The sequence below is a fragment of the Liolophura sinensis genome, chromosome 6, assembly GCF_032854445.1.
Source record: "Liolophura sinensis isolate JHLJ2023 chromosome 6, CUHK_Ljap_v2, whole genome shotgun sequence".
NCBI lineage: Eukaryota > Metazoa > Mollusca > Polyplacophora > Chitonida > Chitonidae > Liolophura > Liolophura sinensis.
In genome coordinates, this window is record NC_088300.1 from 30857567 (window position 1) to 30873309 (window position 15743).

Genomic DNA, 15743 nt, shown 5'->3' on the forward strand with positions numbered 1-15743 from the left:
GGGAAATCCGAAAGACCAGAAGCAAAGGAGAATCTTAATCGCAGGCGTACAGAGAGCGAAGATTGAATTGTTGAGAATCTAGAATCACCCTTCTTATTTAGCCTTGAAAGGAGGAGGAGAAATATATTTTGGTATAGTTCTGCATTTAAGCCCAGTTCGTGTTTCAGAGTATAGTCGATGTAACATAGTCAAGATTCTAACAATACGTTATCTTCAATACGCGATCGAGGAGCCGTCTTTCGGCTTTAGAGCATTTAAATGACATCCCAGTAGATGACGTTCCAGTACGTGACCTCGTTCGTCTAGGGCCAGTTCTTTACCCGAATGTGCCTGTGAAAATCCGCATAGTAAATAAAACCTTAGTGTTCTTGCACTTCATCTTGACATCGCAGATGTGAGGTACAAAACAGAACCGCCTCAAAATGTTTGCGAAACACCACCTTTAACTTCAAGAACCCCACTGACAAGACAACAGTCCATGGTTATTTTTGGTGTAACAAGGATGAGTCAAAACACAAGTTATTTTGTATCCACAACCATTTATTGTCTCAGACTTGTATAGTAACTAAGCAAAAGTATTGAAGCCACGATATACATACCAACACTTGTGCAATGAGCAAGAGTAAATTACACCATAACACATTGAAATATATAATTCATTACCAATAATTTGTCTTAAAGGTTACATTTAATGTTGAGTTCGAAGACGCTAACTTAAAATATTCCTTAGTTAGCTAACTGAAGATAAACTAAAAAAGAAATTTTTAATGAAAGAAACGCATTAGATACTTTCAAAGACAAAACAGTCAAAAGCTCAGAAATAGAAGAAAGTGGTTAAGGCATGAGACTTAAAACCTCACTCTCAGTACGGTATGAAGTGGTAAGACTCCATTGTCATAATATCCGACCCAGACGTGCATAAGCCAACAAAAGCAGGAAGTGGCAATTCTTCCACTGTTAATTAAAATAACGTAGGTCAACGGAGTTAAAGAAACATGAAGTAACATTCCTTATAACTTGTAGTAGGACGACGAAAATCATAGTCCAGGACCAGCTGGAATAAAAAAATGTCGAACAGAATTACCGGCTGGGTCTCCGATGCCCTGCTGCTACCCATCGTATCATGAATTGTGGTCTTGCGTTCATGATAATCAACTGTGCTATTAGACAGTCGGGCGTTGTCTAACAGAGCACCAGACTAAACTTCCATGGCAAGAAAGCTACTGTGGTTGCGCGGCTAACCGGATTGAGTTTGGGACAATATTATATAAGATTAAAAGGACTGCTTCCCACGTTGGTGCTTTTTAGAGATGCGAGCTTCGCCAGAGTATACATGTAAAGCGGAGCGGTGGAAATCTGCCGTCACTCTTTCACCATTTTGTGCCATTTAAAGTTTTCGCAACGCCTTGGCTTTTGGCCAACAACGTTACCATATGGTACAACTGTTGAAATTCATGATTTTTTCAAGTGAGCCTCACGTTACCATCAATCTCCTAAGGCAACGTCCACGAATGAGTGCTAGAGAGTTCGCAATTTTATATGCAGGAACCACATCGGATCAGTCGCAATAATGTATGAAGGAAGCACATCGAGCACGAAGGAATTCTGTTAACACTGCTATCTGCACGTGCCAGTGATACTTGTACATGGAGCGCACGGAGAACGTTAACTGTAACTGAAGAGTTGTAGGCGCCATGAAATATATTACACTGAAAGTCGGGCAAGTGAGATGTAAATATACATGTACAACAAACGTAAATATATATATATATATATATATATCCCCCCCTCCCCTCCCCCCCTCTAGCTATATATATAGACAGACCCATGCAGTGGAAGACTAAACGCGACAATAATGCAGCATCCCCTTCTCCTTATCACATCTATATAACGGATGCCAACACAGCAACCTCAACAATTAAAGGTCGGGATTAGCACTTACCCTTGAATGGACACGAGGCATTATATTTACAACACAGCTGTATATGAAAATAGATTATTTTCTTTTCACTACATAGTATTCATTATTTCTATATTGCACAGATAATTCAATGATCGGTATAGGATCATTGTTCGCCATGTTCTTCACAGATCACTCTAACTCATCGGTACTCAAAATGTATGAATACTGAGCTTGGCATTGAGCCTTGCCTTTTTTTCTATTCATTTAATTTGCTGTTTTGTAAACTTTTCTTATGAAGTTCTGAAAGATAATAGATGACAATCTGAATACAGAGAAAACAAAAAATGTCATGACAACAACATTTGGGTGAATAAAAACCCATGGAGATCTCTCTGAAGATGGTTCTAATATTTAAAGATAGCAATATAACCAGGGAAATCGAACATGCCGATACAAACATTTTTATGAACTGGAACCGATACCGATGCCCTACTCTAGTACGTACATTGTGTACACATGTTAGAGTTATCCAAAATAAGAGCAATCCTTAATTTTTGTGGAATTCAGTAGCTCTCGTGATAGAAAATCTCCATCTGGTACAGGTACAATACATCTGACCTGGCCAATAGTTAATAATATAGGAGATAGGGCTATGTCTTCTATATATGTCTTAGCAATAATTATAACATGTTGGATTTTCTCTATTTCATAAATCCAAAATTAACATTCAGTCTGCCTGTAAAATACAACATGCGGTCCTGTCTTCTTCATATGTTTAAGCGTCCAGGAAAACATGTTGCATATATTTCTTTATTTCTTAACTCCAAAACTAAAATTTCATTTTGCCTGTAAATTGCAACAGTGATAGAACGTTTCCTTAGCGGCGAATAGATACATTTTTGATTATATATTTTTTTTATAGATCTTTATAGTATCAACTGAGCTATATTTAGATTGAAAGAAGCAAGCAAACTGACTGTTGCAGACTTCGGCTTTTACTGATGTAACGTGTGGGTAGAGTACTTCCGAATCGCCCCAGATGATCACTCCATGTTTCTATATCCAGACCTCTTTATGTTCCGTGAAATGACGTATACAGTTATAAGCACTATGATGATGAATGCCAAACATCCAGCCACAACGACTGGAACCAACCAGCTTTCATCCTTCATCTTCTCTAGCTCCTCGTCAACATTGCAGACATTGTCTGGAACAGATCACGTGTAGATTTTCAACTACTGCATTTGGTCTTATTTTCAGTTATTAATTAAAAAAAAAAAACAAGCAAAAACCTCAACAACAGGAACGTTAGACCAAGCACGCACTGGTACAAGCACGTAAAGTGGCACTGGTGCTTTACGGCGTAGCTTTAAGCCTTTTCCACTTATATGACGGTGGTCAATGCCTGGAAGGCTTCCTGACTTCAAACAACAAGCAGCGAGAGATGGATTCGAACACGTGACCTCATTGGTTAACCATCTGATTTTTACCATCAGAGCAAGCGAGTGCGCAACAAAGCTTTATATATTTCTATATCGTGGTTACGATTTTAAGCGATCTGCAAAACACTCACGTTCACCAAACTTTCCGTTTGTTACGGCAAAGGGTTGAAGTTCAATTTCTGTGAAGGTAATGGCGGCGCCTTTTTCAATCTCGCCCACCAGAATCTCGTCCCCAGCGGTACATAAATATGACTGACCCAGAGGTGTTTGGTACAGAGTAATGTTGTCCTTGGTTACCGTCAACTTCTCGGCTGAAAATATAACATTAACCAAATTTTTTAAATTGACCCAAATATATGTCATGAAATGCCAAGTGCTTAAAACCAATCTCAGAACAGGAAAAAAACTCAAATTGTAGTTGGTACATTGTTCCACAGAATAGAATCAGGTACAAACTTTAAACTTCCTAAAACAAAACATTTTAATTGCAGACGTTTTATGTATAGTATCATTCTTTCCTGTTTAAATTAATTTACCTTTAGAGTGAAACAACAACAAATTTAGCTGGGGGAGTGGGGGCATATCTGAAATGTACGATATCAAATATATGAAAAAATATATGAAAGTCTTACGTTTAAAATACCTGTAATTTTGAATAATTGTTCATTTAAGAGGGTTGGGTTTTTTTTCTCTTTTTTGCATTTACATATCTACTATTTAAGAATTTACATGAGCAGATAGAATAAAACCCTAAACTGAAAAGAGCCCGGATTTGACTTGCTACATGTGTCCATTTACCAACTATCACACTGTCGTCGCCGCTCTAGTGTTACTAGCTATGTTGTAATTCTTATATTTATGATTTCGTGCTTGGAATCTGTGGAATATCAACATTTTCTTCCTGACACCACTGAAAGACTAATGGTAGATTTTGTCCAGGTACAGACTGGTGGCCTTCGTCATGCAAGCGCGGACGTGATACTGAGATTTGACCGAGGACTGAACACTTACCAACAGCAGCGTCAGGGAAGTACAGCTGGTCTGATTTGTCGTAGGTGAACTCTAACCCTGTCATCGCCCAGGCCTTTTCTGTGCTGTTCACTTCCCCTTCCATATCCTAAAACAAGAGGAGATTTTAATTATGATGAGGTACAGATTTTAATTATGATCTGTATGATCCAGACTAAATATTGTCTCCAATCTTCCACGATTCGTGAAAATCCACCAGAGGTTTAGAAGGAGGTACGTTTACAAGGTTTAATTTTATAGAACTCCAGTTCTTCTTCAAATGGCGATAACTCGGAAAATACCTGTACAGTAAAGTTAAGCAGCAGTCGGAATGTTCCCATAGCCCAGGTTAAAACGAGACTGGCAGTGTCCATTTCATTCTCAGCACACTTGCTCTCGAAAGGGTCCGCGTCCGTACCAATCACAACCGGGACAGTGTTAGCGATGCTCTGTCGGAAAAGAAAACAAATCTTCAGTTTTCATCTCAATCACATATCGACAAAAATTACTATAGGCTAACAGAATAAGAACGCTAGTCTTACACCTGAAACAAAGAACGTAAATCACATTAATCAAAGCAATCAGAGCGAAGTCATCATTGTCTGTACTTATCTTACGGAATAAGACAACCTTTCAGTTGAAGATATTAAAAAGAGGTGTTGAATTTGGATAGGATAATTTTGCAAGTCAATTTATCCTGTGAATGAGCTACTAAAATTCCTCTGAAAAGTTTCTCTGAAAAGTAAATCGTGTGCGGTCCGAAGAGCAGACGTGCGTCGTCGTACATGTAAGGAAATGGCAACCGCTTAAACGATGCCATGGTCTACGGTAGTTTAAGTTGAACGCGACATCCATTAAAACATGCGGAACTACGACTGAATAAAGCGACGGTATTTGTCAACCTTTTTTCTCGACGACGGGAAAGTGGTCTTTGTGTTGTCTGGAGATCTGGTCGAGTTGTAACCTTTGTTGTATAAATATCGACCTTTCATCAACTTCTGGAGGGGGCCTCCGTGGCTCAGTCGGTTAGCGCCCTAGCGCAGCGTAATGACCCAGGAGCCTCTCACCAATGCGGTCGCTCATGCTGGCTTCCTCTCCGGCCGTAAGTGGGAAGGTCTGCCAGCAACCTGCGGATGGTCGTGGGTTTCCCCCGGGCTATGCCCGGTTTCCACCCACCATAATGCTGGCCGCCGTCGTATAAGTGAAATATTCTTGAGTACGGCGTAAAACACCAATCAAAAAAAAAAAAAAAAAAAAAAATCAACTTCTGGAGAGAATCCTAAAACGGTCCTAAAGAGTACTACATGAGAATATGTTGATGTTCCCTCTGTTTTATTTGTAGTCATCGACTGCGTGGGATGACGGGTTGTATTCCATATTATTTTTTTGCAGGCCAGCAAAATAACACGACTGCCCATATATGCCAGACGTTTACATTATATGTATAACTTGCTCTCGCGGCCATGTTGGATCTCTAACAAAGGAATGGCAGTATCTACCTTGGCCTGTGCCTTTCACAGTGTGCACTAGACCATGAAATTTGTTTGTTAGTATGTATCTGTGTATGTTTGGGGTATTACACACTAAATGACCACAAATTTCCTCCATGGCTAACTTTTCCCTGATTCTGATAGTTCTGTTGAGTTTAGAAAGGTGTTCTGAGGTTTGCTTGGAACCCGGGATAAAAATATTTTGTGACATTTTTTTTTTTGCCTGTAAAAACGGACCTGTCAATCACACTTATTTCGTCATTCTAACCTCTCTCAGTGATGAGTGTCAAGCGAGGCAGCACCTTGGAAGTACCATTTTTAAAGTCTATGGTATAATCTGACTCCGTCTTTTAAAGATCCAAAATGGCAGCCAGTGCAAAACTTCTTTATACAACAGGTTAGTGTTAAAATCGCAATTTGAGATTTCAGTCAGATTACGGCCAATTCCACTATCACTCAGTCAAGACTATGTAGGACTCCACCTCTCACCTGATTAAGCTCTCCGGTAGCCTCATACGAGATCCGGATAGTCGTGTTCATCGTGGCCAACATACAGACCTCGTCGTTGTGTTTGATCACATATAATGCTTCATCTGTTGTCACACCTGGTAGGGAATGTAAGCGAAGAAAAAATTTCGTAGTTGAAACTGAGGCTAATTTCAGCAATAGTTTCTGCTGAATCTATAAACGTCATGGTTTCCTTCCGCCATAATGCTGGCCGCCGCTGTTTAAGTGAACTATTGTGGAGTACTGCGTAGAAAACCAATGAAATATATAAATAAATATAAGCGTCATAAGAGACATTCGTAGATCATTCATCAAAGCATATTGATCAACAATAGTAAGACCAATTTCTTAACCCACTTTCCACACAAACCACTAGTAAGTGAGTGAGAAATAAGTGAGTACTAGGGTACGAAATTAGGATCGAGCCACGTAAAGAGGGGAAGTAAGTAGTAACCAAGGTCAACTCTGTACCACTATATACTTGTTTTCTTTCAGCTCCACGCAAAAACAGCACCCTCATAAAAATCTATGGAGAAGCATTTTCAAAAAGAAGTCATCGGGACATGGCTATAACTTCAGAGCTGAGGTCATGATAAGACAGATGTTTTTATTAGGCCTTAAAAGGGAAGAAAAAAAGAAAATCTGCTTTAATAGAAAGACCATTAATAATTGTTTCTGAAAATGTCTTACATATTTATTTATTTTTAATTAATTTTAATTTTGATTAAATGCAGTGACATGTCTGGATTGCTAAGTGGGCTTTATACAGCACATTGATAATGTATGCCACCAGTTACGTCACAATGGCTTTTCTCTGGCCTTAGAGCAGGCATTTAATGTCAGGTTTGGTTTTTCGTAAAGAGGCACACATGGCATGAGAAAAGTTTTTCAGGCCTATTTTCAGAACTATTTTCAGGCCTAAACATAAAGGCGTAGAAATAGTTGTGTGACGGATCGAGTGACATACATCGTTAATATGGTTAAGAAAATATTCATCACAATCAAAATATCTGAATGAGTTTAATTCACTAAAAAGAAATCTCAATAAAGGCATTTTAAACGTGTAGTTTAATAGTCTTTCTAGTGATATTAATGATTCTTTTGTTTTCTTTGGAATTGTGTACGCTATTGTCCATAGACTATTGTGATCAAATGGTTACATCAACATCGGACATAATGTAGAAGACATGTCAAAATGACAAGAATTTTTTTAATACTTTTTGTAAATCTCAATCTGCAGTTAATGTCTGGATATTTTCTATCCAGGAATATAGATGTTGGGGAAAGGCATTTGCATTTTCTCCATGCAATCCCCGATCTAAATAAACATTTATGAATTGATCTGTTCCTCTGTCTGCCTTTAGATTAATAACCACCTGTTACAGGCTATGCACGCATATACTGACAAGCTCTAACAGTCTTATTGATTACTTCTTCATATCTTCTAAAGGCTATATATATATATATATATATATATATATATATATATATATATATATATATATATATATATATATATATATATATATATATATATATATATATATATATATATATCTTAATTTTCCTCTTCTTGTACACCCCCATGGTCAACAGGAAAGCGAAATTATTATACCTGTTTTATATGCTAAAAATGTATTATCAGAACGAGAATGCCTACTGACCTTTATAAAGAAAATGTGCACACCCCAAAAAATGAAATACCAAAATATAGATTTTATGTTCTCGTATTTACGTAAGCTACATTCCAGACAAAGCCTGCATTGCCTCTAAAATCGATATTTGAATTAATGCAGGCCTACTCTGTGGTTCGCGATCGGCCAAATGCATTTAGGAGCAAAACTGCTTAAAACTATCTCTAGGATTTAAACCCTCATTTCATTATTGCTATCTGAGTTCACACTATTAGTTTCCATAATTTTGAACAGGAACAGACCTAAAAAAAACTCGAAACAGCAATATCGCCTTTTCACCCTGTAATCTTGATGTAGGACAATGGTCGACACTGTATCTAGATAATGAATTCATTGGCATGAAGGCATACGTCTCTCTAGCTGTCTTTGTATGTTTGAGGTTTTCAGAAAATCGTTATAATTACTTGTGTAGACATTTCAAAGCTTTTATTCAGAAATGCCGAGTAATAGATAGTAATAGATGCTATAGTTTGGACGTTTGCACACTGGATGCCACTGTAATTCTACAGAGACTTCATTCGTATACCAATCCTGGACTATAACGAACGATACGTTTCAGTGAATACAAAACCAATTTCATCACCAACTTTCATGACAAACCACTAAAGAATAAAAGAAGTACATAAATTAGGAAATTAGGACGGATTCATGTAAATAGAGGCTATTTCCGATTTCCGCAGTTTTCCGATGCAAGGAATTTTCTAGGGGCATAAGTATACAAACAGCGTACCATGTAAGTATTTTAGTAGGCCTTGATCGGAACAGGTGTCTCAATTACGCTTTAACTATTAGTGTTCATATATACAAATAACACGTCATTTTCCTTCACTCTAGATAACGTTACATTTTGTTCACCAGAAAAGTTTTTATTTAGCTTCCAGTATGTTGCACTTTACACATTTGACTTTTCTAACATGGTTAGATGTTTCATTAACGAATAGTTTACACAACGATCGCTCGACTTGTTATCCTTTATGGCAGCTTACATCATTTGGATAATGGATGTGTGACATGGACAGACGCATATACCTGCTGATGTGGTAGTTTCGCCTGCAGATTCCGTCGTATTTGTAGCGGCATCCGCCGCTGTGGTTGTATTTGTAGCTGCATCCGCCGCTGTGGTTGTATTGCCATCCGCCGCCTCAATCACCACTGTAGCGGTGGTCGTGTTTGCGTCAGCCGCATTGGTGGTACTTGCATTGGCAGCCTCTGTGGCTGGTGCACAAACTATAAAACACAAGAGCACACAAAAACTGGTCATACAAATGTTTTTGCATACTAAAAAAAAAAGGAAGATTCCAAAAATGTTTCGGTAATGTTATAATATCCAATAGAACCTACATATGTGTTCAAATCCATGATGAGTGCGTCCTTGGAGAGGGAATATGTACATAAGTGGTTGTCGAAACTCATGTGGCCCCTTGCACAGTCTAACGTTCGTTGATAACTACTTGTCTCCCACCAATATGGTGTTCATATCTGTACCTCTCTTGTGTGTAAGTTCGTCAGCAACTTGCCATAGGTCGGTGGTTTACGCAGGACACTTTGAAAACCATGCATGACTATGGCCCGTACTAACGCTCCGATATTAATTCATGCACTTATTTGATTGGTGTTTTACGCCGTACTCACTTATACGACGGCGGTCAGTATTATGGTGGGAGGAAACCGTTTAGAGCCAGATGGAAACCCACAACCGTCCGCAGACCTTCCTATGTACGGCCGGAGAAGAAGCCACGCACCGATATGAAGCATTATTGAATGTTTGCATACTCAAGAGAGGGACGTCATGATTTGGAGGAATCAGTTGTTAATAATAAGGCCCCAATATGGAATTGTTTGTTTTGTAAAGCCGCGCATGTCAAATAAAGCGCATACAGATGTCGACCCTGATACACATGTCATGCTATTCTCCACAAAACAGATCGAAACTTCTGCCTTTCCTCCGGTATTCTGAGTTGACTGTAAAATACGGTGACGTAGTTTTCAAAAACTATCGAAGTGGAAGACCACAGTGAGGTCTCAAAGTAGCCTCGGTTTCACGCGCCAAAAGGATACAACTTCTGTTGAATTATGCGTCAGAAAAAATACTAAAAAATACTAAAAAAGAAGACAGAGGGAAAAAAAGATGTTTTGATCGATATTTTTGCTAACAAAATGTATATGTTGTGTTATGTTTGTATGCACAAGTTCTCGGCATTGATTTATTGTCTCATATAGCTGTGTGTAAAAAGGTACCGGTGATAAACCAGGGAATCTTCCCAGACCAAGGGATGTTTGTATGTATGACTGCGTTTTTACGTCGTACTTAAAAGTCTAACTTTTCAGTCATAAGTTCTGCCCGCTCAACAAGGGAGAAAGTCATACACGATGTCTTGGCATTATATAACGAAATTCATATATCTGCTCTCGTGTGATTACTGCGGGCGAAGAACTTTTGCGCCTTCTGCAAGAAACTGTGCGTCACTCTCATAAAAATCGCTTAACGTCTCCAGTACCGATAATGATTGGCTCTTCCTCTCAACCCGTCACCACTGGAATGGAATTTCTGTGTACGTTCGCTACAAATCCCCAGGGCACGATTGGATTCTATCACCGATCATCTAAGTAGTTATTTAAGCCACAAAGAGCATGGCACCTCAGGGTTACGGTTAGCAAGACGGATGATCCCTCCGGCCAGACGCGATTAACTCTGGTCTTCTGATAATTGCGGACTCTCCGCATTGACCAAAGGCCCCCGTAATGCAAGAAACTTTCTCTAACCTGATATCAATGCTATCGTAAACAGGTCGGTGGTTCAATTACAGAATGGCGTTATCGATGATCAGTTACTGATATCAACGTGTCAAAGCTCTTTTCATCGATAAGGGCAATGATGCTATTATGACATTATCTGTAAAACAGTTGTGTGAAAAGAAAAGCGGCAAGGCGTCTTCAAGGAAACTTAAATGAATAGGTTATGTATATGATATAATTAAGATGTACAAAATAATTAAGACGTACAGCGTAGTGAGAAAAACCAGAAGAGCGACGACAGTGTGATATGAGTTGTTACAAGAGAATCTTTTGAATGGCCGACAAAAGTGTTAAGCTTAATTAATTACAAGTACCACCAACACGTGAGCGACCCGCTAGAGACAATCACGTGACCTGGTAGATACAGTACAATTATGACCTATCAGGATCAACACAGCTGTTGTTTGGCTGCCTCTGTTCTCTTCCCTCTAACATTTGTTACACTGTTTGCACTGTGGCGTTGTTTTTCCCAGAAAAAGAAAAAGGAGAAAAGGCATACATATACTTAAAACAAATTCGATATGCCAGTATGATTATGGTATATGTGTGGTATGTTTTTCAAAAACATCTGTTACGTGCTGTAGGCCTACTTTATTTTGTTCCGTGTTATAACCTTAATATGTATATAGACCTGTCGAATCACGACATTCTATGCTGAAGCTTCGTTTCAAACCTGTGCGTATAGAATTTAAAAAGCATCTGGATTATGTATTTAAATTCGCATTTGAGGCAATTAATATTCATTAATCGTTCTGAAACTAATTTAATTTGCCAAAGGAGAGTCACGTGTTTTCGATCTTGTCCCTAAATAAACCCAGTTCACAAGTGATCGAAACGGCCTTCTTTCATTAGTGAAATAAAAATGTGTTAATATGTTAGAGATAAGATTCTATTCAGCATCACGTCGGCGCAGATATGAGCAACTTTGTTGTTTACCTTTGGAATCAATTCAGGTGCATACCAATACAGAAAAAACCCATGTTGGTATAAACGTAATTGCAATACATATAAAAATAATTCGCCAACAGTTATATGCAGACTTAAAATGTGCTAAAAATAAGCGGAGTGCAATCTTTCATAGAAAATAACATGTGCATGTCAAATACAAGGGCGGCCACCGTGGATAAGTTGGTTAGCGCGCCAGCGCAGCCTTTTGACCCAGGAGCCTCTCTCGGTCGCCGTGAGTTCATGTCCAGCTCACCCTGGCTTCCTCTCCGGCCGTACGCGGGAAGGTCTTCCAGCAACCTGCGGATTGTTGTGGGTTTCCCCCGAGCGCTGCCCGGCTTCCTCCCACCATAATACTGGCCGCCGTCGTATAAGTGAAATATTCTTGAGTACGGCGTAAAACACCAATCAAATAAATAAATAAATATTGGTTAAATATTCCATGTACATGAGATGCAGGTAGACCTTGTCGAGTCATAGCAAAGGTGTAGCAACAACGATTACAGTATGTAATTTTACCTGTAAATCTGAGAAGAAAATATCGATATTCGACCTCTAACTAAATAATAAATCGCAATATATAACACTACATATATTGACAGCGAGGACAACGGTTTGATACGTATCAATGGATATACGGAATTATTCATAAGGACCTATTAAACTAATAGTCCGTAAGTAAACAATTCTTGAGTATGGTGATAAAGAATGATCACACAATTAATAAATTTATAAATAAATAAATAAATAAATAAATAAATAAAAGTCGTTTAAACAAATATTTTAACTGATCAACTTAATTTCTTCAGTATGGCGTAAAAATCATTCCAATAAATAAATAAATAGATATTAGCGAGAAGCTTGTAAAACTCTCTCGATCATGCTATTGATGTCTTCGTTACTGCACTAGAATAAATGAAAACGCAGCAGGCGGGTACCACATGACACAAACACTAAATAACTTGCAAAGTCAAGTCAACATATTTATATCTACTTCGGCGAGTATTGTAATCTTAGGCTACAAAACCATCTGTCCAACATACGTAAGAAAAACGCCGAACAAATCTGTACACAGCATGGCGAATACAGGCCTACACGACAGCGCAGGCAGCCAAAGTCTTTCGACACCTTAACAGCTTTTTCCAATAGAAATACTCTTTCTTACTTCCAGTAAAATCTTTATAATTTAGATGGCTTATCCCAAAATATCTGAGGCTCGTACGTTTGGTAATGGAAAAGGCGCCATATGAAGGGATTAAAAGGTAAAAAATTTCAGTATTTCAATTTCCGGGCAAAATTCTTCACAACGGACCCAATACCATGCGATGGACAGTATTAATCCAATCCTGGGTGGGGAATTCCAATCTATACACGCTAAACGGCAATTTCTATAAGGGCATCATATTGCTGTGTGTTATTGCACTGTCCATCAATCAAGAGAAGCATTAATTATTAAAAACGGCACCGCTCCCTTACATGCACCTTTCACCTCTTCATGCCGGATGGCACAGGAGCTTTGGAAATGAGAACAGTCCTGCTATTATGTAAGCAGTGGTGGTGGTATGGTGTGACTAGAAGGATTGTCCGACTGAGCCAATAACATTTTATGGCATTGTGTTGTAACACATGGCGGTGAATTGTACGATTTTATTGCATTGTATTATACAATTTATGGAGTTGTATTTTACGATTTTATGGTATTGTACTGTACAATTGTTTGGCACTGTAGTTTACGACTCTGGCTTTGTACTGAACGATTGTTTGGCATTGTAGTTTACGACTCTTTGGCATTGTAGATATAGACAGAAAATGTCAGTTTGCTGTGGACTGAAACCTGCATTACGTGATCTTACGTGATGTTAGAAGTCACGTGGCTTGTACTGTCGCGTATTGATGCAAATAAAATATATCCTTGGAAACGGGTTGATTTTGTTTAGGTGTCACAGATAAGCGATAAAGGCGTAGGACGTTAGCAATATAATCTGGTCGATAGGCCCTATTATGATTGCAGATTGGGGGAAAAAAGCGATGGTGTCAATGCGATTTATCAGCTTATTTATTTTCCAGGAACTTTTTAATGACGTCATTTTCAAGAACACCGTAGATAAATTTCAAAATAATTACAGCTGGGTATGTAGACATAGCCCAACATCTTAAGAAAGGGTCAAATGGAAACTGGATTCTAACATCTGTCTTGAATGGTAAGACACTATAATTTAACACCTATAGGCCTACTCTGTGGAACCCTTGGAATAAGCCATATTGAGTGTCTTCACAGGAAAGGCCATAAGTTCACACGTGGAGTGGTATGACGCAAACTGGTCCTAATTCCAGCAGCCTTTCAGTCTGCGGCCATTAACTCGGTCAGCTGGTTAGATTCAACTTAACGACCAGGACAATTCAGCCCGCTGCTCTACGCCTCAACAGGTGGAACACGGAATAATGGTATTGGGCTCTATCCGGTACGCCGCTAAAACAATGGCCTATATATAGCCATGGAGCACACTTAACGAGAAGAAAAAATCGAAGACAAAAAAGACGTGAATTGTCAGAGAGAAAAAAGCTTTGATTCTTGGTATTTCTGAGAAACAATGGCTTCTCTCCTGCTTTTTCTTTCAGTCTGTTAATTGAGTCTGATTTGATTTTCCCTATTAGGTGTCGGTTATCATCTGGAATCCTTTAGGGTTTCAAGCGCCATATGTTTTACTTGTTAGCGGAAATGCGTTATATTCATCTGCCCAATACAGACACAGATGATCTAGAAATAAAAATATTATATCTTCTCACATACATATGACAGTCTGAAGTTAAGATCGACTTTGTTTTTCAGATTCAGCAAGGTTTAAATATTTACGCTAGTGTGAAATTTGAACTTACCTATTGCGATACATATTAGGCCCAGTAAACAGGCAATGCCGGGCCAAACGGCCATTGTTGTAAACCGCTGATGGCCTGTCACGACGGACACTGTCCACTCAGACTTTTGCCAAGTAAGATCCGAACGTATAAACCTTATGTGGACCGTCCGGTGGAAAATACCACAATATACATGAGAGCTGCTCTTCTGTATGATTGGTCGCTGAGGCAGCTGCAAGATGAGAGATTATACTCTCCACGCAGGTCAGCCTGTGTGTCAATAATGAAAACTCTGCTGCACAGTGGACCTGCATGCGTTTCAACCAAATCCAAACAGTTCATTTTGGAAAGTCAAAGCGGAAATTTTTCAAATGAAAACACAGGATATTGCAGAAAACCAAACTAGGGTTAATTGTTAAGCTGTCATGCCGGTTATGTTTGTGGGACTACATTTCGTAGCTGAGGGCAGTTACGAGGGCTCCTGCAGTGTGGAGTATCTTTGGGTCAATATGTTTCACTGGCAATGAGGTGACATGAAACCTTTCACATGCTTATCGATCAATAAGAATAGCGGGCTAATGTCCTCAGTAATTCTTCACCGCGTTTCCCACACAGCCTCATTTCTCTTACAGTGCGCCGGTAACAGCTGTTCAGAACTCGCTCACAACTCTACCGGAAAAAGTTGAAGGGTTTAACGAGATTTCCGGCTGAATGTTGCACGCTTTGGCCTGCAAGGGAGGCTACTCTGGTTAAATTGCGGGGGCGTACGGGGCGTCGAACGATTTTTGAAATGACACTATATACATATTGAATATGGCTGATTAACAGCTAATAGACCATTTGATATGCTTGTTCATCTTTCCAACCACGATCGCTCAGTGGCTTACTGACATGGAATACCCCACCGATCAGGATCTTCTCAATTCAGTCAAATATTTAGATTCCTTATAATTCCAAGAATCCCCACAGACTATTTCCCATCCAGCACGTCTGTTATAGGGTCAACAGAGGACCGCCTAATCACACATCTGTCCAGTTAATATGGTCATTGATTTAGATGTTTAGATCACAATTCACCCGGTAACACAATGTCCAAAGTCAA

The 15743-nt window shown here is 39.0% G+C and overlaps 1 protein-coding gene across 1 annotated transcript; it reads right to left on the reverse strand.

The window, feature by feature from the left end:
* Positions 1 to 1803: 1803 nt before the first annotated feature.
* On the reverse strand, positions 1804 to 14850 carry LOC135468687 (lysosome-associated membrane glycoprotein 5-like). The gene is made up of 7 exons (XM_064747073.1): positions 14663 to 14850; positions 9074 to 9271; positions 6333 to 6448; positions 4656 to 4802; positions 4357 to 4462; positions 3477 to 3656; positions 1804 to 3110 (listed from the first exon to the last, which is right to left on the reverse strand). The coding sequence occupies exons 1-7, from the start codon at positions 14715 to 14717 to the stop codon at positions 2947 to 2949; spliced, it is 966 nt and encodes a 321-aa protein (XP_064603143.1). The 5' UTR covers positions 14718 to 14850; the 3' UTR covers positions 1804 to 2946.
* Between the last annotated feature and the right edge of the window lie 893 nt (positions 14851 to 15743).

Excerpts from the sequence above, each read along its gene's own strand:
- LOC135468687 (XM_064747073.1), bottom strand. The coding sequence starts at position 14,717 with ATGGCCGTTTGGCCCGGCATTGCCTGTTTACTGGGCCTAATATGTATC. Across the intron at positions 6,449-9,073 it reads CGAAACTACCACATCAGCAG|GTGTGACAACAGATGAAGCA; the intron begins GTATATGCGTCT and ends ATTCCCTACCAG. Across the intron at positions 3,111-3,476 it reads AAACGGAAAGTTTGGTGAAC|ACAATGTCTGCAATGTTGAC; the intron begins GTGAGTGTTTTG and ends GATCTGTTCCAG.